This window comes from Furipterus horrens, unplaced genomic scaffold (assembly GCF_987537825.1).
Source record: "Furipterus horrens unplaced genomic scaffold, mFurHor1.1.pri manual_scaffold_17, whole genome shotgun sequence".
In the NCBI taxonomy this organism is placed as follows: Eukaryota; Metazoa; Chordata; class Mammalia; order Chiroptera; family Furipteridae; genus Furipterus; species Furipterus horrens.
Window position 1 is genome coordinate 82,639,235 of NW_028327187.1, and position 21,576 is coordinate 82,660,810.

Below are 21,576 nucleotides of genomic sequence, written 5' to 3' on the forward strand. Positions count from 1 at the left end.
ATGTGGTTATGAAGAAATCCAGGAAACCTCAGCCCTAGACTCCTTTGAGTGGCCAAGTTAATTCTCATGTGGGAGAAGTAAAACCCCCAAATTATTCTCTCCAATTCTCTACCCTTGGTCCATAGTAAGCATTCCTTCCCCCAAGAAGCTACCCATGACTACTAAATTTAAATGTTAAATCTGGACACCCCCCTCTTCCAAATCAGGACAAAAAGACAAGATGGGAAGACTTAGGCCTGGTAAGGACACTTCCTGATGGTTTTCTTGCCTTCTCAGCCCAGGGTGTAGCTGGGACTGGCTGTGAGGTTCCTATTTCTAAAGCTCATTTTCTCACAGATTCTACCATTTAACTTATACTGCAGCCATTCAAGCTGCTTGCTCTACTTCCAGTTAGATTTTTGGGTACTGGTTGGGCAGGGGGTTGACCTGACAAAAACCCATGGCCTCATTTCTTCTATATTCATCAGCCCTGTTGACCAGGGGTGTGGGTTTTCCACCAACTCAAGATTAAAAGGCTTTCTCCAGCTTTTGTAACAGTTTGTACTTTATTACATATGCAACCCCACCACATCTGCCAGTTGATGCCCCCTCCCTCCAAAGTGTTATCTTCTTGATATGAGTCCCCTCTTGGGGCCCCTGAGCTATTCCCCTTTCTCCTGGGGGCATAGGAGATGGATTCCCTGGAGCAAGCACTGGGCAGGGGGAGAGCTACAATTCATCATCATAGTCCTCTTACAGGTATTTAAACTTAAATCAGCACCCCTGGGGAGTTGTAAAGTTTTCAGGAAGGATGTAGTGAAGCTACCCCTCATCCAATGAACAGGTTGGAATTAACTAAGGCTGGTCTATCTTGGGCCTTAGAAGGTGAAGAGGAGTACATTCTAGGAGTTAGTGTGAGTGGGGCATGTCTTCCCCAAACTTGTTCTGGTGGGCGACATTCTTCACATCTAGGAGAGCCTGAGGAGGAGGAAAGAGAGGGTAGGTAAGAGAGAGTGAGGACCCCCTCTACTTCAGCTAGGAGACTGCCCCACTCCAGCCTTCAACCGCCCTGTCTCAGGCAGTAGGGCCTTCATTCTCCCCTTGTCTAGTCACAGAAGGTATGTGTGTGGGGGGAGTGAGTGTATATGCATTAGAGGGTCTTCCCAGAACCTACCTGGTGGTGAACATAGGCCTGACATGGGTAACACCAGGTAGACAGGTCAACATAGCTGAGGACCAGTGGGTGTCCTGAGCCTTCATGGTGCTGGAGCATATGGGCATTGATGTAACGACTGCAGTAGACCTGAGGTTAGGGAATGAATGTTGGGCAGGGATCAACACCCACCTGTGGTTTGTTCCTGGGCCAGCCTCAGCCCCATTCCCTTCCTCTGTTGCATACCTCGTAGCAAGACAGACATGCCCAGTTCTCCTGGAGTGCTCCACACTCCTGACAAGGTTGGGTCACATCCAGGCCTCCTTCAGGAATGGGGCATACAGACACCAAATGGGGACACCAGAGCAGTGGTGTCACAGCATAAAACGTAGCCTGGAGGAGGGGGTGAAACTGAGTAAGTTAGGGATTTATCTCTTCATTATATGTTCATTATATGCTCCTACCTGGTGGCACAAATTGGCAAAAGAAGGAAGCCCCAGTTCCATCCGCTCCCTGAGCTCACCTGGTCAGTGTCCCCAAAGGCCTGCACTGAATCATCCATGTCCTGACCTCCAGCTGTCTCTCCTAGTAGTCTCTCTTCTTCTGCCATCTGACACTCTGGGGCCTCCTGGACACACAGGGCAAGAGATGTATCTGAGGGTCCTGATTCTTGTCCCTTCTTCCCTCTACCTGGGTGTGGTAAAGGGCCTTACCTGAGCCTTGTTGCCTAGTTCCAAGGTCCTGAGATTCCCAATCAGGGTACTGAGGGATATCTGGGGTGTGGCTCCTTGCACAGGTGAGGCTGGAGGAGTCTGGTTGCCAGCGCATGAGGCTTGAGGGGTCTGAATCAACTCAGCTCCTCCCACAGGCTCCTCTGAGGTGGTCTGGTCTAGCGTGGCTCCCCCTGAGGCTGCCCCTGAGGTAGTCTGGTCCAGTGAGGCTGCCTCTGAGGTAGTCTGGTCCAGCGTGGTTGCCTTTGAGGTGGTCTGGTCCAGTGTGGCTGCCTCTGAGGTGGTCTGGTCCAGTGTGCCAGCCTCTGAGGTGGTTGAGTCCAGCGTGGCTCCCCCTGTGGCTGCCTCTGGAGACTGGTCCTGAGTAAGCTCCACCGCAACTGTCTCTGAGTTAGTCTGGGCTGGAGTGGACTCTTGCACAGATGATGCTGAGGTGGCCTTCCCTGTGCCTTCATCCAGAATGTACCCTTCCAGCGTGGTCACCCTCTCAGCTGATTCAGGATTGGCTGGTTGGATTGCCTCTTTGGTGATCGACTTAGAACTGAAGGGTCCCTCCTTGTCTTCGACCTCTATAGCCATGAGAGGGAGAGATCCTTGAGTGTGGTTGCTATGCCCTCTTCTACCTCTAATCCCTGTCCTCCCCTCAGCCCCCCATTGTCTCCAATTCCCCATGCCCACTCACTTGTGCCCCGCAAGCTGCGCCAGTATCTGCGATGGACTTGGATGGTCTCAGTGATCGAGGCCAGGGCCCCTAATAGTGGGGGCCGTGACAGGGTCAGCAGGGGTGGTGGGTCCCCAAGGAGGGTGCGGGTACAGGCAGCCATGGACTCTGAGATGGATGTCAGGTTATAGCCACCCTTTTTAAGGAAAAGGAGAGTGAAAGGTATGACAGGGTGTCCTCAGGGAATTTGGGAGGCAAGATGTCCTGCCTCCCAGTCCCACCTCAGTACCCTACAAATCTGGAGGGTGGCAACTGGGGACAAGCAAATAGAATACACATCTGTCAGACCCACTGTGTGAGGTGGTTATTGTGGGGGATAAGCTGCGATGTAAAGTGCAAGATAATAATAACCGCAATAACAATGATACTGAGGGCAACATTAGTAATAGCTGCTGTTCATTAAGTGCTTGCTGTATGCCAGGCCCTATTCTAAGGATCTTATGCATATTAAATCAATCTTCAAACCACACATGCTTAATCTGTGCAGGAACCTGTCTTCACAGTACAGGAACCCCTGGTTGCACCTACACAGAAGCCCCTGCCCCAATTAGTAGAGGAACAATGGTTTTTCTCTCCACACGAACCCCTGTCCTGACCTGGAATGGGAACCCCATTTTCTCACACTCTGTAGGAAACCCAGTCTCTGCTCAGAGCAGTTACATGATTTGTCTGAGGCCATAACAGTTGGGAAGAGGCAGCACTGGGCTCAGAACTATACTATCTGATGAAAGAGTCCGGTTCTTACCACCACCGTGGCCTGTCACAAGCAGTCTGGGCCCACTGTGAGACTTTTTTACTAGCCAATTAACCTTTCTGTGACTTACTGTCCTCATTTGTAAAGTAGAAAAAACAAGCACATAAGATTGCTGAGAGGATTAAACTAATGTATGAACAGTGCATAATAATAAGAAGCTACAGCACTTCCACAGTGCTTAATGTATGCCAGGTACTGTTTCATGATTAGCCGGCCCCATCCTACAGATGAGGAAACTGAGGCTCAGGAGCCAGGGACAATGAGTAATTTACAAAAGGTCAGTGAATTTACTTTGTCTCAGGAACCTGATAAAGGCAGTTCGAGTAGTGGTAAAAAGCATAGGCTCTGGAGTCAGGCTGCTTGGATTCAAGCCCTGGCCCTGCCATTATTAAATGTGTGGTCTCTAGCTAGTCACTATATCTCCCTGTGCCTCAGTTTCCCTGATTTAGAGAGGAAAATGATGTCAGCAGACCCCTCCTCAGAAGGCTGCTTTATCAATGAATTTAATAATAATAGTGTCAGAAGGATGTCTTGCACATAGTGAGCACTGAATGAAAGTTTTTAATGCTGCCATTATTATTTAATGCCCACAATGTGCTAATAATTCCAGGCAGGGACACCCAAAGGAGATTTTAGGAAATCACTCCCAGTGTTGTAGCCAGCCAGCAGAAAGGGCAGGACTCCCAAGTCTCCCAAACCACCCCTCACAGTGGAAAGAGGGGCTGAGAGAGTTACCTCTAGGATCAGAATAATGTGGCCACCGGCAAGGCCCATCAGCAGGTGGGTGAGGTGGGCATAGCCCTCAGGTGACAGTTGGCAGCCCCCCAGTGGGTCTCCCCATGCAGCGTCAAAGCCAGCTGAGACCAGTACCAGTTCTGGGTTAAACTGAGGCAGGGAGAGAAGAAATGCATGGGCATGATGGTGGGGGCTTGGGCAGAGAGTAGGTGAGGTAGACCCAGAGACACTGAGACAAGGGCAAATAAAGACATGAAGACGCAAGTCAGAGAGATGGAGACATGGGACTTGGAGGCTGTGAGTCACAAGACCAGGGCCCTGAAACTAGGAGGGGGAGGATGTGGAGACACAAGACAGAGAGACATGGAGAAGAATGAATGGTTGTGGACACATCAGACACAGATTTAGAGGCACAAAACACTAGAAAAGGACAGATGGGGACATAAGGCAGAGTCCTGAGACATGGAGACTCAGCCATCAAGAGATGAGATACAGAGACAGAGATATGTCCTCACACACATGCCCAAGGGTGAGATCAAGATGTACATGCTCCCCTCCCTGGGTCAGACACTTGATACATGTGCACAGGACACAAAGTTTTATGCACGTGTTGCCAAGGAGAGGTACGCACATACTTCAATTACAGAAAATGACAGTTCAAGTACCACACATAGAAGATGGTCACATACAGGCACATATTTTCACACACAATCAGTCTTGTATAGACTGTACTCGACATCATACTAGTCATGCACAGTTTTTCACAGAAGGGACAGTAATCCAGTCACCCCTGCACAGACACAACCATACACATACTATCACTACCTAGTCGCAACAGTCCACAACTGTTGCGCCCACAGGTAGTCACTTGCACATAGTCACACACATGATTTCACAGTTACACACATATGTAAGGTAGTCACAGCCACTATGCAGCATCAGACACACATACCCATCTGAACATGCATGGCTGCGCAGAGATCAGAGATGGCACTTTTATCCACCTTCTAGGTTAGTCACACACACGCAATCTGCCACAGACACACACAGTTTACACAGGGAGAAGGCCATTACCTACAGCCACTCATGCAGCCAAGCAAATACATACAGACCACCTCCAGTCAGAGGGACACAGCAGCCAGCCACAGCAGACAGACAGAGAGATGGCTGTCATACACAGCCTCCCACCTGCAGAAAGTCACACAGCGCCTGTCACAGAAAGAGCACCCATCACATGGAGAAATGGTACAAATAGCCACTTGTGCAGTCTCACACACAAACTCAAACCCCTCCCCACCTTGCACATAGTTCCATAGAGGTGGCAGTCACATGGGGCCACCATCATATGCAGACAGACACTGGTGATGGTGTACACACAGCCAGGAACAAAAAGACCACCCATGCACACCCAGAAGTCTTTCACAGTTGCACACAGAGAAGACAGTCACATACGCAAAGGCCATCAGAATTACTCCCCCCTCCCCATTGCCATTTGTCTCACAGGATCAGTCACCCAGAAGTCAGATAGTTGTGCACTCAACTGCCACCCACACAGTTGTGTCACATACATCCTGAAGCATACCTCATAGGCAATGGGAAGCACCAGACGATGCCAAGCAGCCAGGTACTCGGAGTCACCCATTCGAGGCCCATTCCATGCCACATTGACGGTAAAGCCCGTGCCCATGGACCGGCCCACCTGGTGGCTGGCACCCTCATCCCCCATGGGAAAGAAGGTGCCATGATCATAGCGGTGCAGGGAGATGTAGAGCACACTGCCAGAGACAGGGCAGGGAGGGAGGCCATGCCTGGTTAGCAGCCTGGCATCCCTGAAGCGTGGCCCATCCATCTACTCGGCCGCACTCCACCCCCTGCCCCAGCCCCTCACCTGGGGTCCTCCTCAAATATGTGCTGAGTTCCATTACCATGATGGACATCCCAGTCTACAATCAGGATCCTGGGGAGGGATAGATTCTCAGTTACCCAGGACACTGGCCTCCTGGGAGAAGGCAGGAGCTAGACCCTTTAGGTGTATCTGCAGGGGCACATATTGTGGGTGGCTGCATCCTGGGTCCCTATGAAGAGTGTTGGGTGGCAAACTTGTGGGTCCTATCAAAGTAAGGATGACAGCCAACCCTGGGTCCTGAACAAGCACTCACTCAGGGCCAGACCCCAGGCCTTATGTGGGTAAGCACTGGGGGCTTGGACCCTGGGTTCTATTGGGATAGTCATCAGGGGCCAAAATGCTGGTAGGGGACCCTGGATCCTGTTTCATAAGCATCTGGGTACCACAGTCTTGGGGAGCCTCTCTAAGTAAGCATTGAGAGGCTAAACCTTTAGTCCTTTCCCAGAAAGTGCTGGGCAACTAGACACTTGGCTGTTACTGGGTAAGTCCTGGGGGGCTGCACCATGGGGCCTGCTGAGTAAGCACTGAGCTGGGGGCATGCCAGGGGGCCCTCACCGCAGTGCATGCCCACTGATGGCCTGGGCATGGCGAGCAGCCACAGCCACAGAGTTGAAAAAACAGAAACCGCAAGCAGCATCCTGCTCTGCGTGGTGTCCGGGAGGACGTACCACGGCAACACCATTCAAAACCTGGGGGAGGAGTGAGGAGCCAAGATCAAACCACTGTCCTCACTGCTTTCCTTCTCCTTGTCCCCTTGCTTCTCCTGTTCTCTTTCCTACCCTTCCACTACCAGCTGCTAGGGGAGCCCAGCCCTGCAGCGCCATCCCCATGGCTGCACTTCCCAGTGAGCAAGGTTCTCCTCCCCACCCTCCTTTCCTCAGGCCCTGCCCAATTTTCTCAAGAGCAGTAGCTCCTCTCCATCCCCCAGGATTGCCTCTTGGAGTCAGAGTCCCACTCCAAAGCAGCCATACCTCTCCTGCCAGCACGGCCTCCACAAGACAGCATGTGGCACCAGTAGCCAGCTGTGCACAGGCGAAGGTGCTGGGACAGATGTAGATGGACTCAAAGCTGGCACTCTCACGGTGCAGCTCCCTGGTTTTCATTTTCTCTGTGGCTCGTAAACGACCCACATACTCAGCACTGGAGGCACAGAGTGGGCACCAGGGATAGTCAGGTGATTCCATCCCCTCCATAATCCCTCCCATAACCCCCAGAAGCTCTGTGCGCCCAGGCTCCAGCCCCCCAGGTGGCATATGTGAACTGAGGCTGCATCCCACCCCCAGGCACGGGGTCTGACCTATGGCAGGTGAGCAGCTCAGCGTCTGTGGCAGGACGTGCAGGCAGGGTGAGACAGCGCCCAGCAAGGCCCAGCTCCTCCAGACGGCACATGATCCGTGAGACACGCTGGGGTATCTCAGGGTGGTGGCTGGGAGGTAGGGGACACAGAGGCACGGCTTAGTGCTTGAGGAAGGAGAAGAATTCCTGCCCACTTAGCCCAGCTCTCCAACCACATACTTGTCCCATAAGTTGTAATGATCCATCATCCGTTGGTCATAGACCAGCCCTGTGCGAGCCTGCAACACCGGCCACATCAGGATTGGGAGTGCAGGCAGCGGCCATGACCCCTCCTCTTCCTCCTCTATGTTGTCATCCTCCACATTGTCCTCCTCCAGGGTGCCACCTGTAAGGAGAAACCACATTCGCCCTATTCTCCCACCCTGGATTACTGTAATACTCAGGAACTCAGTTTACCCAAACATAAAAAGAGGTGGGAGGCTTGAAACCAAGGCCCAGTGAGAGAGGGCCTGACCACCCACCAGCAAGGCAGCCCAGGAAGTCAGAGTGGGTTCTAGAAGTCTTCCCCTGGATCATTCTATGTCTACCCTCCCACTAAGCTTACCCCTTGTCTCCTACCTGATCTCACAAGGATCTCCCAGAAGGGCTCCAGGGCTTCCAGAGTACAGGACAGTGATGACAGGGCACTGGATGGCAGAGGGGACAGTGTGACTAAATGGCCCCCAAGTGGGCAGTGGCGGCCCCCTCCACTTTTACCCTCCACCACCTGGGCTCACCTTGCACAGGGGGCACCAGGGGACTCCAGCATGGGACAAGGGTCACCCAGAAGGGTGTGGAGTGAGGCACTGACACCCTCAGCCAGGGAGCGAAGATTGTAGCCACCCTGGGAGAATAGGGTGAGGGGGTCAGGAAAGAGCCAGATGTTACCAGGGAGAAGTAGAAGTAATACTAGTACTAGGGTGCTGACTGCGGATCAAACAAGGAATTTAGAGGGTAACTTGCATTGCACTCACTGAACAGGGCTATGACGTGATTACTACTAGTATTATGTCGGATTGACATAAAAAAAAAGAAGCAGAGGTACAAGAGAAGTTCAGTGACTTAGATGAGGTTGTCCAGTTAGGAAGTGGAAATGTTGGAACAGGAACTCCGGCTGGACTTGAAAGTTTCGTTCTTATGTCCTCTAGGACTCACAGGCTCAGAGATGAAGTAAGTCACTCACCTCCAGAGACAGAATCAGCCTGCCTCCTGCTAGACCCATGAGCAGGTGGGTTAGCTGGGCGAACCCTGCTGGAGTGGCGGCCATCTCACCCTGGGGGTACATGGAGGGTCAGCTTGGCTCCATGTAGGCCCTTCTGCCTACCTGCCATCCCAGAGAGCCCGCCTTACCTTGGGGTCTCCTCGGAGGGCATCAAATCCAGCAGCCACCAGGACCAGCTGGGGCTGGAACTGAGGGGGAAAAGGACTACATGAGGCCATCTGTTCTCATAGCCCGCCCCTCACTGTCACCCCTGCCCCAACATATCCCAGACCCCCAAGACCTCAAGGGCAACAGGCAGCAGGACTCGCAGGAAAGCGGCAATGTAGTCGGCATCTCTCATCCCGACCTGCAGAGGCCCATAATGGTGAGATGGAGACATTCTGCCCTCTGCCTCAAACCACTGAAGGGCATGGGTGAGCTTCACTCTGAGGGCAAAGGGTGGGCACACACTGACCTGGTTCCAAGGCACATTGATGGTATATCCCTGGCCTTGGCCAAAACCTATGGTGGACCAGTTAGAGGCCTTCAGGTGGGGCCAGAACCGACCCTGCTCATAGCGGTGGATGGAAAAATAGAGCACACTGGGGGCAGAGAAAGAGAGATCAGGGCGGAGGGGGACTGTTGAGGAGTCAATCCCACAGATACCCCCAACCCAGTTACCAGTGTCCTCAACGACTCATTCATTCTCATTATTTTCCCCCATTAAATCCTTAATTCATACTCATCCCTTCTTGCATTTATTTACCCATTAGTCCACCCACTCATTTATTTCATCTTTTATAGGAACTCCTCCCTTTGGCAAACGTTGCTGCCCCCTCAGTACCCATGCAATTCTAGCTCTGAGACCCTGAGAGCTAGTGGGTCTACCTCAACCCCTAAGGACTCCTGACTGTGTGGTGACTCTAGATCATGTCTGCCCACCCCACCTGCCCCTGTGACCAAGGCGGTAACAGCAGGACAAATCCTGTGACTCTGGGAGGCTCAGAGGTGACATGGGGCTTTAGGTTGGTGGGAGGCAGCTAAGGCTGCCAAGAGCATCAGGCCAGGCTAGGGAACTTAGTGTTTCTCCTAAAGAAAGTGGGAGACTCGGAAGTTAGCATTAGGAGTTGGTTCTGCGTGGGGAACTGGAGTGGGGGTGCTGGCTGGTGATCTAGGAGGCCAGCGGACAATTCCTTCTTCCCAGTAGCTCATAGGCCACCTCTGCTGCTTCTTTTATTGTATAGCTTACAGACGGTGAAACAGAGCACTCAGAGCAGCGAGGGAGATTGACACACAGAACAGATATTGAAAAGACACAGTGTTGCAGAAAGTCCAGCAGCCGGCCGTGGGAGGGCTTAATCCTGATAGAGACATTCCAAATGAATAATCTCTCATTCAGCCATCCATCAGTTCATCACTCCCTGCCTTATTCCAGGAAGAATTTAACCCTGCAGTGGCTGCGCTTCCGAATGGAGCGTGAAAGGTCACATGGATGATATTGGTCATCCACTTTAAAAGCACGAATTTAAATGAACAAATTTTAAAAACATTTTTTTATTAATAATCATCTAAGTAACTTCTATTAATTCAATTTTTCATACAATTATTTTGCATGGATGACTATTGTCATCCATGTGACCACTCAAGGGTCAAGGGAGCTTTTTTTGTTCTGTTTTTAAGGGAAGTGCACGAAATAGTGGTAAGCAATCAATCTAGACAAACTTGACAGTCCTATTTTAATGTTAATGCAGTTGTAAAGAGTCTTGAAATTGAAGAAAATATCTTGGAATTGGGGAATGAAACTCATGTGAAAGCTCTGGTATTGAGTAGGTGGGGGATGATTTTTTTTAACTCTGATATATAAATATCAGTTCTGAACTTTTTTTAACTGAATTAACCATTAAAGGAAGAAAACTATAGCATAGAACATAAAGATTATTATCAGAGGGAAGAAAGAACTGAAGAAAAGATTGGAAGAAAGCCAACCCCACAAAAGACCCACCAGAATCAACAAAACACCCAGGAAATTAAACTTATAAAGCAAAAAAAAAGGAGATTTTAAAATAAGTTCAACTGACTTCCAGTGAAGGAATGGTGGACTGATAGCATAGGTTTACCCTCCTCACTTTCCTACAATCCTAGTCAAAAGACGTTAAAGGAATGTTAAACAAGTATCCGCCCAGAAATACAGAATGGAGGTGGCAGGGTGGGGTCGGGGGGGGCAGGATCAGACAATAAAGAGACTTCAACAAATCCCTGGAAAGTACTTGGAGGCGCCAGGGGCCCAAAGGGATGACCTGGGGTTTCTCTTCTGGAAAAATCAAGCACAGTTCCAGGTCACTGCATACAAAATCTGTCCTGAATAACCAACTCATCTAATGATCAATTCATTAAATTTACTTATTTCTTTTAAGTACTTAGCCTTAATGTTCTTGTTTTCTTTGTCTTCATAAGTCTTTTAAGGACTGTTCAACTTGTCTCCACCCCAGGACTCTGCTGTTTGAGTTAAGAGACTGAGACGGGGAGCAGGGAGATTGAAGGGCATGGATAAATTCTTTATCATTTTATACAAAATATATTACTCAGAAAGAAATGAAAATCAGACTGACATCAGACATCTGTCAGCAACACTGAATGCTAGAAAATAATAAAGCATAGAGAACAGTCAACCAAGATTAATGACAGGCCATGGGAGCTCAGAAGTGGATTCTCCACAGTCTGTTTGATAGAAGGCTGGATAAACTACTTAGTAGTGTTCCTTACTGAGGATTAGCTCAATCACTTTCTGCTGGAAGGGTAAGCTGGTGTCCTTTCTGGAGGGAAATCTGGCAGTAGATCCCAGACTTTAAAGCACGCCAACCCTCTGACTCAGTAATCCACGACTGGAAATACTAGATATACTAGAAGTGTAAAACTACATATTTGCCAAACCATTCACTGTAGAATTGTCCGTAATAGCAAAAACTTGGAAGCACCATAAAAGTCCCCGAGTTAAATGACTAGAGGTACAGCCATACACTGGAACACTGTACAGCCCTTACAAAGAAGGAGGTATTTATTTTTATTGTATTTTTTTCCATTACCAGTTACCCCTCTTATACCCTCTTCCACCTTCATTCCCCCCTCCCCCTGAAGGAGGTACTTTTTAGAGGCACTAACATGGAGCAGTGTGTCTACCACATACTGTGAAATGCAAAAAACAAGTTGCCAAACACCATGTAGAAGATTATCCCATTAGGCAGTGCATTAATAATAATGATAATGAATATTCATACATCTATAGAAAAAATTCTGTAATGATATAACCTAAACTATCAACAGTTGCTTTATTTTAGTTTTTAAAAATCCTCACCTGAGGATATATTCATTGATGTTAGAGGAAGGGGGAGAGAGATGTGAGAAACATTGACTGGTTGCCTCCTATAGGTGCTGCAACTAGGGATTGAACCCACAACCTAGGCATTTGTCTTAACCTGGAATCAAACCCAGTCTTTTGGTGCATGGGAACAACGGTCCAACCACTGAGCCACACCGGCCAGGGCTCAACAGTTATTTTTTTAAATATTTTATTTATTTATTTTTAGAAAGAGGGGAAGGGAGGGAGAGAGAGAGAGGGATACACTGATTGGTTGCCTCTTGAATGCCCCCAACTGGGGACTTGGCCTGCAACCCAGGCATGTGCCCTTACCCAGAATCAAACCAGAGACCTTTCGGTTTGCATGATGATGCCCAACCCAATGAGCCACACCAGTCAGAGCTCAACAGTTATTTTTAAGATAATGGGAATTACAGGAGATTCACTGCTATAGATATTTCTGTATTATTAAATTTTTTAAATAAATAACATAAAAGATTTTATTTCTAGAGAGAGGGGAAAGAAAGGAGAAAGAGAGGGAGAGAAACACATGCAAGGGAAACATCAATCGGTTGCCTCTCACACGCCTCTAACTGGGGACTTAGCCTGCAGCCCAAGCATGTGACCTGACTGGAAATCGAACCTGAGACCTTCCAGTTCGCAGGCTGGTGCTCAAGCCACTGAGCCACAACAGCCAGGGCTAAATAAATAATTTATAGTAATCATAATTAGAAAAATAAAGTAGTAATTTAAGGCTCCAGAGTAAATTGGTGAACAAGATCTCCAAATATTTGTGGGCTCAAATCTCATCTCTTCCCATTCTTCTCTGCATGATTCTGTAACCTGTAAGCATCAGTTTCCCCATATGTAAAATGGGGGACTCAACAGTCCCTGCCTCAGAGTGAAATTAAGAGAGTAGACTCACAGAGAGCAGCATAGAACTCAGTCCCAGAGCAGGCCCAACAAGTGTGAATGCCTTCCCTTCCCTTCTGGGTCCCTTCTGGCTGGGCGTCTATCATCTGGAGTAACACCTGAGGCATACCTGGGGTCCTGGTCAAAGGTGAACTGTGTTCCTTGACCATGGTGCACATCCCAATCCACAATAAGGACCCTGTGAAGGGAAGAGAAGGGGGCACTGTACAAGAGGATCCAGGTGCATCTAGGGGAAGTACCAGACCAGGCTACACCACCCTGGGCCACCCCACATGCTGAGTATGTGGGTCGTTTACGGGCTCTGCTGCTTGCTGCTGACCTCTGAATGCCGTGCTTCTCTTGAGCGTAGCGAGCAGCCACAGCCACATGGTTGAACATGCAGTATCCATCCATAAGACTATGTTGGGCATGGTGTCCAGGAGGCCTAGGCAGGACAGAGAAAGCCACACTTTGGGGGGTTCTGCCTCTGCAGAGATAGACTCTCCCTGGCTCTCTAATCCTGGGCCACCAATTCCCCCAGCGTTGATACCTGCCAATCTGTCAGGAACTGAGTTACTGGGGCCCTCAGACTCTCATCCCCTACTCTACTGCTCTCTTTGAAGGAAACTTGATGATGCTCCTTAAAATTATCAATGCATACATCCTCACACTCAGTCATTATGCTCCTGGGGACTTAGCCCACAGCCTATATGACAAAAAGGGTAAAATAACATGTTTATAAATGGACAACAATACTTGCTGCGGCATTTTTTGGAAACAGTAAATGATTGGGGAGAACTGAAATGCTCAACGGTAGGGAGCTGGGTAACTTACTGTACACTTGCATGATGGCATTCTACATGGGTCTAAGCTATATACTGTTAAGAGAAAAGCTTTCCAAGATGTATAAGTAGGAAATGAATGGTATGAAAGGGAGCTTCTTAATGCTGGAGTGCTTCCCTAAAATATGGGAAGGAGGAGAAAGGCTCTATTTTCTGCACTTCATCAGTTCTAGGATGCCAACAGTGATGAGATATACTGTGATTTTACATGCCAACAACAAAGCCGAAAATGCTGCCAATTGAATTCTGAGATGTCACTATTTATAAGATGCATCTATATTTCAAGATGTTACCAATATGAAAAATATGCATTTTAGAATCAATGAAATATGGTATGTACTCCATGAATAGGCACAGACTATTTCTGGAGGACACATGAGTTACCGGTTACAGTGACTACCTCCAGGAGCGGAAGCAAGTGTCTGGGGGACGGGGGTAGTAGGGAGACTTTTTCTGGTGCTCCTTTTTGTACTTTAAGCATGTAAATCCACTACCCATCAACCATACATTTTACATTTGAGGGAAGAGATTTTTTTTAATGTAGAAAGCCAAATGCTGGTAGGTCTTACCTGACAATGGCCATACCATTCTGTATCTCAGCCCCCAGGACCGCGTCCACCAATCTGAGGACAGAGCCTGAAGCGAGGCAGGCACAGGTATATGAGTTCTGGAGAGACAGTAGGGAGCCAGAGAGGGGTGAGGGAGAGAGCAGTCCTGTGCACTCAGCCGCTTCCCCCAGGGTGGGGTTGATGTGAGAATGAGTATCCCCAGGATTGCTATTGCCCTCGGCCCTTGCAGTTCTCATCCATACCGGATGCAGATAAACTGAGTCATAGGTGTCTGCTAGGATGCGGAGTTCTCCCTCATTCATGTATTGGGTCGTCTCCATCAGATCGATGTATTCTAGGCTGGGGACACAGATGGAGGAGGAGATTCAGGGGATTGCCTCCTTCCTTGGCCCTGAGCCAGGGCCCTGGCTCCTCCGCAGCTAAGCTCTCCAAGTATTACACCCTTGGACAAGTCAGACCTCTTCAATTGTCATTCTGGGAGAATACGGAGATATAGGCCACATTTCCTGCTTCTTCCCTAGCCCACCTCATTTCCACTAACATCCCTTGTCTTTTGCTCTAGCCACACCAAATCCTATTGCCAGGCCTTTGTCAAAAATGTTGTAGATGTCTGTACTTCCCTCCCCATAGCCCTTTTTTCTTTTGAAGTTCAACTCAGATACCAGGCCCCCCACTCTGGGTTCCTACAGTCCCCCGGGGAACACCCTTATCACTCTGTCCACACATCCATAAGCTGTTTACATACCACATTATAATAACATAGCTCAGCAAGCTGATGATATGTCAGGTACCATTCTAAGCACCCAACATATATCAAACCATCCTGAGGAACATTTATTTACCAGTCACTTTACAGGTGACAACACTAGGATTCAAAAAGGCCAGACAATTTGCCCAAGGCCACAGAGCCCATGACATTCCATCCCAAAGCATCCAGTCTGTCCTAGAGGGCCCAGGGTAGTCTCCTCCCATTCCTACAAGGTTGGTTACCAAGCCTTCACCTGTGAACCAACATCAGCTCCGCCTTTTCAGCAAACCGGGCCTGAGGAGACACAAGGAACAAAGGGCTAAGGTGCTGGCCACACCCATGTTCTGCCAGCTCCTGTCCTCCCCCGAAGATGCCAGCCAGGGAACTCACCTGAAAAGACACACATCGGTCTAGGAGGCCCTCCTGGATCAGCTGCTCCTTGATGGCATGGAGCCGTTCTGGGCCTTCAGGGAAGCTGGGTTAAGAAATATAGTTACATGCACATATAGATACGTACAAGGACACTGGTGGGCAATACATCTGGTCCTGCACATCTTCTTCATTCACCCTTGCACAGCTGCTCACACCAGAAGCTTCAAAGTCACCCCTGATGCTTATTGGTTCTGTTCTCACAATATAGACAGAGCCTGATCCTCTCCTCATCACCTCCACTGCTGCTACCTTAATCTACCACCTGGGCTACTGCAGTCGCCTCCTCACTGGCCTTCCAACTTCTGCCCTCATTCCCCCAAGTCCTTTCTTTGCACAGTAGTCATACACTGGTTAAAATCCAAATCAGGCCCCAATTAGTGTGGCTCAGTTGGTTGGGCATCATCCCACAAAGTGAAAGGTTGCTGGTTGGATTCCCGGTCAGGGTACATGCCCGGGTTGTGGGTTTGGTTTCAGTTGGGGCACATGTGAGAGGCAACCAATTGATGTTTCTCTCCCTCTCTTTCTCCCTCCCTCTCCCTCTCTCTGAAAATAAGATATAAGATCTTTTTTAAAAAATCTACATCAGATCACATTCCACCTAAACTCAAAACCTTCGCATGGATCTCATCTCATCAGGCTAAGTAGTTTTCAGCTAGCTCTCCTCCCTGCCTAGGATCCTCTGCTCCCTGTATCTTCGTGGTTCACTCTCTCACCTCCTTTAGATGCCTACTCAAATATCAGCAAGGCCTTCCCTGACCATACTATTCAAAACTGAAGAGTCCCCTCCACTGTTCTTTGTGCTACTCTCCCCCCTCTCCTGCTTCTGTTTGCAACCCACCATGTCATTTACTTTTTGTTTACTATTTTCCCCCTCGAAAATGTAATCTCCACGAAGATAGGAGTTTATTTGCTTTGTCTACTGCCATGTCCCTAGATGCTCAAGAGATGGTATACCTGTATTCAGTAATGAAATCTTTTGCCACTCTGAGTCTACATTGGGATAGAGGAGCTAGATCCTGAACTGGTAAACACATAAGTATAACAATGAGCAAACAATGACATGGGCTAGGAAGATCTCAAATATCAGGTGCAGGAGAAAAGCTGCCAGGCATAGCCCTCTCTGAGAAAGTCTCCTTAGGACGTGAATGATGACTGGGAAAAGAGAAGGTGGAAACAAATCTCTGGAAGAGGAATCAGCCAGGACAAAGACCTGAGATAAGGGAGTGTCCGGGATGTTGGTAAAACAGCAAAAGGACCTTTGTGGGTGACTTGAAGTGAAGTGAATGAGTGGAAGGATTAGCGGATGAGGTCACCAAAGTGATGTGGGTCAGATCACGTGGAACTAAGAGGCTAAGATGAAGAATTTGAACTTTACCTTGAGGGCAGTGGTCTGCCCTTTGAAAGATTTTAAGAGAACATTATTTTGTACATGGTTTTAGGCTGCAGTATGGCAGAGACAGCAGGGGTAAGAGTAAAAGCAGGACAAGTGAGGGGAGCCTCTGAAAGTTTAGGTGAGTGATGATGGTGGTAGTAGTGAAGGCAGTGAGAAGAGGTCAGATAGTGGATACATTTCAAATAGAGCCAAAAGAATATGCTAATGGTTACAACATGTGTGAGCAAATGGGAGGTGTAATTCATCTGTTTCAGCACAAATGTTTCTGCTTCAAGGACACCTTCTGGGAATACTGGATGCTAGTCCAAGGTCCTGTATTAAACAGTCTTGAAGCCACTGGTCATAAGTCCTCCTACATTTAACACTTCATTTGGCTGTCGGCTGTTTAATGATCTGCTCTCCTACTCACCTACCAGCTCCTTCAGAAGGGACCTTATCTGTCTTGTCCGACACATTTGTATCACCAACTCCTGTCACACAGTAGGTACTCAATAAATGTTTTCTGGCTAAATGATAGAACACTTTCAAATCTGAGCCCCACCTTTCTAAGTTATCTGCTTCCAGCCTCCAGGCTAGTGCAAGAAAGGATTTGCTCTCGCTAATGGCTCTAAGTGTGCATATTTGTGTAGTTCAGAGACAGCCTGGAGGAGTCAGCCTCACCTGGCATCCCAGAGGCAGTGGAATTCATTTAGCTGCTCATCAAACACCAAGCCCGTACCAGGCAGTGTCTTGGCCTCAAGGTTCAGATCCTGCAGGGAAAAAAATGGGAGACACCAATCCATTTAGGGCCTGGGTCAGAGGTAACATCCCATACTGTCCAGGATGGAGAATCTCAGGGTTTTCATTGTCACAGGAGGCTAAATTGTGGCTGGGCCTTTCTCACCAGCCCTTGCATTCCCTCGATAAGGTTTTCCTCTGCTCCTTGGCTGAGCTTCTTCATTCTGCCTTTCTTCTTTACCTCTGCTAGTTTGGGGCTGCAGCGGAGTCCAGCACCCTTCTTAACACCCGGCTTCTGCCGAACAGAGAAAGGTCAGAGTCCACTGCACGGCCCATTACTCCCCCTCCCCCTCATCAGGACAAGTCTGGCGCCTCACCGAGATGATGCTGGAGTCAAGGGGGGGCGAGTGGAGGTTGTGCCTACTTTTCCGCTGCCTGGTTATGGTGGAATCCTGGCCGGTGGAGGTCATGATCGGGGAGGCTTCACCCCTGATGCGATTCTGGGGGGTGCGGTGGAGGTGATTGAAAGGGGTAGGGTGCCCTAAGGACCCCACATCCCAGCCTCTTCCCAGGCCTCGCCCTATGTCCCACCGCCTTTGAAACTCCGTCTCTCTCAAGGCCCTCTCCTCCCACTGGGGTGTCCATTCCACCTGGTCCCGCCCATCCCACTAGACTCCTTTCAAAGAGCAATTAACCCCCAGACTCAGTCCATTTAGGGCCTGATCTTTCCAGCAAATCACCGCCCCTTCCGCTCTACCAAGCCCCATTCCCAGATCCTTTCATTCGTCTCAGCCTCTTCACAGACCCTCACCTCTTCACGGACTATCCCTTTCCACCCTATCTCCCGGGATAACCACCCACCCTTTTCACTCAGCCAGCCCCAAGCCCCCGGCCCGTCCTGACTCCACCCTTAACAATCCACTTAACTCCACCCCTTATCCTCTGGACCGGCACCTTCCACTTGGCCAGATTCCGCCCCTAACGTTTCAACAAGCACCGCTCCTCAGGGGATGGCCCCTTTCCTTCCACCAAACCCCACCCCCTGCCCAAACCCTACCCCTGACGCTTCCCCTAGCCCCTTCAGTCAGTTTCTACCCGCCTCCCGCCATCCCCCGCCTCTTCTGTCGACGCCAACCAATCCCTTCAGCTCCACTCACTGGGAGCAGCGCAGACCTTTTCTCAAACTCCGCCCAGGGCTAGTACTGCTCAATTTCCAGCGACCTGTGGTGCTACTGGTGCCGAGGCCCGCTTTTCCATTGGGTCAGTTTTCTCTACTGACCGCCCAGATCCCGCCCACACCGGGGATCTTGCCGCAGGGCCGCGCTCTAAAGAGAGCTAACGGCCGGTTTGTACTGGTTTTACGTCATTACGTACGCGACCGTGCTGCGCCTGCGCGAAGTGCGCGCCCGCAGACGCTACGCTTAGGCTCAAGCTTGCCCCTCCCCCAGCCTCTGCTGCTTTTGTTCTGGCTACCCTGGCTGCAGTCCATACGTCCTTGTCCGGTCACCTTAGGAGCCCTCCAGACCCACGGCAACTGTGCCTTGCGGTGACTCAAGACAGCAAAAAATTGAGCAAGCAAATGAAAGAGTTAGGAAAGGGGGTCTTCTCTCCTTCCCGTGGCTTCCCGCGCGGCGCGCGGTGATGACGTACGCGGGTGGGCTGGAGCCCGGTTTAACTGGAAGATGGCTGGTGGCGGCCAAGTGGTAGTGCTAATGATATTAAACGTGGTGAAGATTTTTCTGAGTTAATCTTCACGAAGGTGAGTCGTGAGAAAGGGAATATCCCCAGAAGTATCACAATATCACCTCCTCAGTAAGTAAGCCAATAGGTTTACACGCAGGTTACATGCAGAAAGGAGGAGCTTAGGCAACAGAGCAGCAGAGCGAGCTGAGCAGCATCCGACAAGCCCCAATCATTTAGGGCCTCCGAGGATGGAGAGGCGCGAGTTGGTCTCAAGCCAGGCGGCTACAGTGGTGGCATGGGTCCGGGGGAGCGGAAGTCCTGTTTGGCTCGGAGCGTGACCCTTGGTTTGGTCGAAGCTTTGAGTTCTTATAGACCACAGTGGGGGGCGGTCCCACTCATATCAGTGTCCAGATTAAGTTTTTATCAGACTTGCAATTTTCCAGTCCCATTCCAAGGGCATTCAATTACACCTCATTACCTCAGTCTTGGCCATATTGCCGGTTGACATAACTTGTCATGGCTGACAGTGACTCCATATTGGATTGTAAAAGGTTATTCAAAAAGTTTGCTCTGCTCTTTCTCTATACAAGATGGTACACAGGGAGCACTCACCAAATGTTATCTATTAATATTCTGTAGCGAAAATGGATATTGGGACAAAAGGAGTCTTAATAAGGGCAAATAATTGTAACGATAGCAAGTATTACGATATGTCAGGCATTGTTGTAAGCCACAGTTCTGAGACATAGTTCCCATTATTAAGACTGCTTTGCAGATAAGGAACTGAGGTTACATGACTTAGCCATGTGACCTTGGGCAAGTTACTGAACATCTATATGCTTCAGTTTCCTCATCTGAAAAATGGTTATAAAGTAGTGCCCAGGACCAGAATGGACTTGGGGAGGGGAGTTTTTCTTGAGGGGCAGCTCTCCCTGTCAGCCTCCATGGAGTAACCTCTGCTTCCAAGTGTGTGCATGGGGAGAAGGGAGTGTTGCCCCTGTAGGGGGGACTCCCTCTCATCCCATGTCTAAATAGCCCCACAGGAGGCGGGTTTGTCCTGCTAATCTCCCTTTCTCATTCTTCACCATTTCCTACAGGGCTGTAGGCTGGGACCAGAAAGATAAGAAGTCTGGGGTTCAGCATCGCTGACTAACAAACAGATTGACAGCCCCACCACCCACTAGCTGGGCCCTCTGACCTTCTTGAAACCCCTAGTATCAGCCTTCTCTTCCCTTCCACTCTTTTCCTGCAACAAGTCTTTTGTCCTGGTGGAAGAGTATTGCAGCCGTAAGACCTTTAAACCTCCACATACACCAAAGAAAACATAATGACACACACCAAGGAACACTCTGAGGTTGTGATACCTGCAAATAGAGTGGGGAGTCTTGTAAGAGTCAGACCTATTTTTCTGTAAAGTCAGAAGAAAGCAGAGGTCAGCAAACGTTTTTCCATGAAGGACCAGATAGTAAATATTTTAGGCTTCATGGACCACATACAGTCTCTGGTATATTCTTTCTTTTCCTTCAAAAATAGGCTGCAGTCTGGCATTGGCCTGAAGGCCATAGTTTGCTGGTCCCTGCAATAGTGTCAGTCTTTGGTTTCCTTTATTCGACTGGGATCCTTTTACACGATAAATGTAGAAGTTCCATATTTCCTGAGGAGAGGTATTCCTTTTGTGTGAGGCGTGAGGATGGATTCATGAACAGGGTCTGGTCACTTCTGGTGTTTTTCTTCTGGGTCAAGCAAATGCCCCTGTACAGAATGAGAATAGGGATTCCTATAGTTTCTATCGTATTGTTCTTCCACTGAACTAAGCAGGGGTTTCTATACAGGACAAGATAGTTGTTTTTTAGAGAGCCCCAGATTAGAGGTTCCCATACCAGTTCAGGATGGGGCTTCTTAGACTACATCATGACAGGTTACTACAAAGAGATCAGGTGGTCTAGTTCAGGGTCAGCACAGGTGTTTCTGTTCAGGTTCAGAGCTGTGTTCATAGACAGTTCGGCAGCCGTCCGTCTCGAGAGACGATGGTGTAGCTTCTTAAGAGTCTATCTGCACCGCCGAGAATGGCTGTGCAGTCCGACTCGGGAGTGACACGGTATCTGTCTCCTCCCGTGTTGAATCGACATCTTGCGATGACGCTGGAGTGTCCTCTCCAGTGAAGCTGAAGCTACAGAGCCTGGGCAGGGTGATATGGAGGGTCTGCTGTTGCCCATGCAGCAGACCCCCCCTCTCTTCACAGCTGAAGGGTCCAAGGGAAAGACGGAGTCAATACAGCTTGGCTTCAGGTGCGCCGCAGGAGTTGCCGGTGTTGACTACAATGTCAAACCGCCTTAGGGACTCCGGCTCCGGATTTTCTGTCGGGGTTTACTCCCTTAGCCTTTCCCCTGAAGAGGTATGCCGCAAGGCA

The 21,576-nt window shown here is 49.4% G+C and overlaps 1 protein-coding gene across 5 annotated transcripts; it reads right to left on the minus strand.

Moving 5' to 3' along the window:
• Positions 1–527: 527 nt before the first annotated feature.
• HDAC6 (histone deacetylase 6) lies at positions 528–18,801 on the minus strand. Of its 5 annotated transcripts, none has more exons than XM_090264261.1 (29): positions 18,641–18,801; positions 17,861–17,983; positions 17,650–17,778; positions 17,427–17,515; positions 15,332–15,416; positions 15,195–15,235; positions 14,436–14,532; positions 14,194–14,291; positions 13,123–13,227; positions 12,913–12,981; positions 8,991–9,117; positions 8,817–8,882; positions 8,665–8,724; positions 8,498–8,587; positions 8,052–8,158; positions 7,894–7,961; positions 7,495–7,660; positions 7,277–7,405; positions 6,951–7,119; positions 6,535–6,668; positions 5,962–6,030; positions 5,656–5,848; positions 4,074–4,223; positions 2,546–2,720; positions 1,846–2,432; positions 1,656–1,760; positions 1,379–1,525; positions 1,154–1,282; positions 528–957 (listed from the first exon to the last, which is right to left on the minus strand). In XM_090264261.1, the coding sequence occupies exons 2-29, from the start codon at positions 17,951–17,953 to the stop codon at positions 889–891; spliced, it is 3,546 nt and encodes a 1,181-aa protein (XP_090120387.1). In that variant the 5' UTR covers positions 17,954–17,983; positions 18,641–18,801; the 3' UTR covers positions 528–888. The 5 variants fall into 5 exon arrangements, with proteins under 5 accessions (XP_090120387.1, XP_090120388.1, XP_090120389.1 ...); XM_090264262.1 differs by lacking the exon at positions 18,641–18,801 and adding an exon at positions 18,541–18,583; XM_090264263.1 differs by lacking the exon at positions 18,641–18,801 and adding an exon at positions 18,438–18,511 and having other exon boundaries at positions 17,650–17,775.
• Between the last annotated feature and the right edge of the window lie 2,775 nt (positions 18,802–21,576).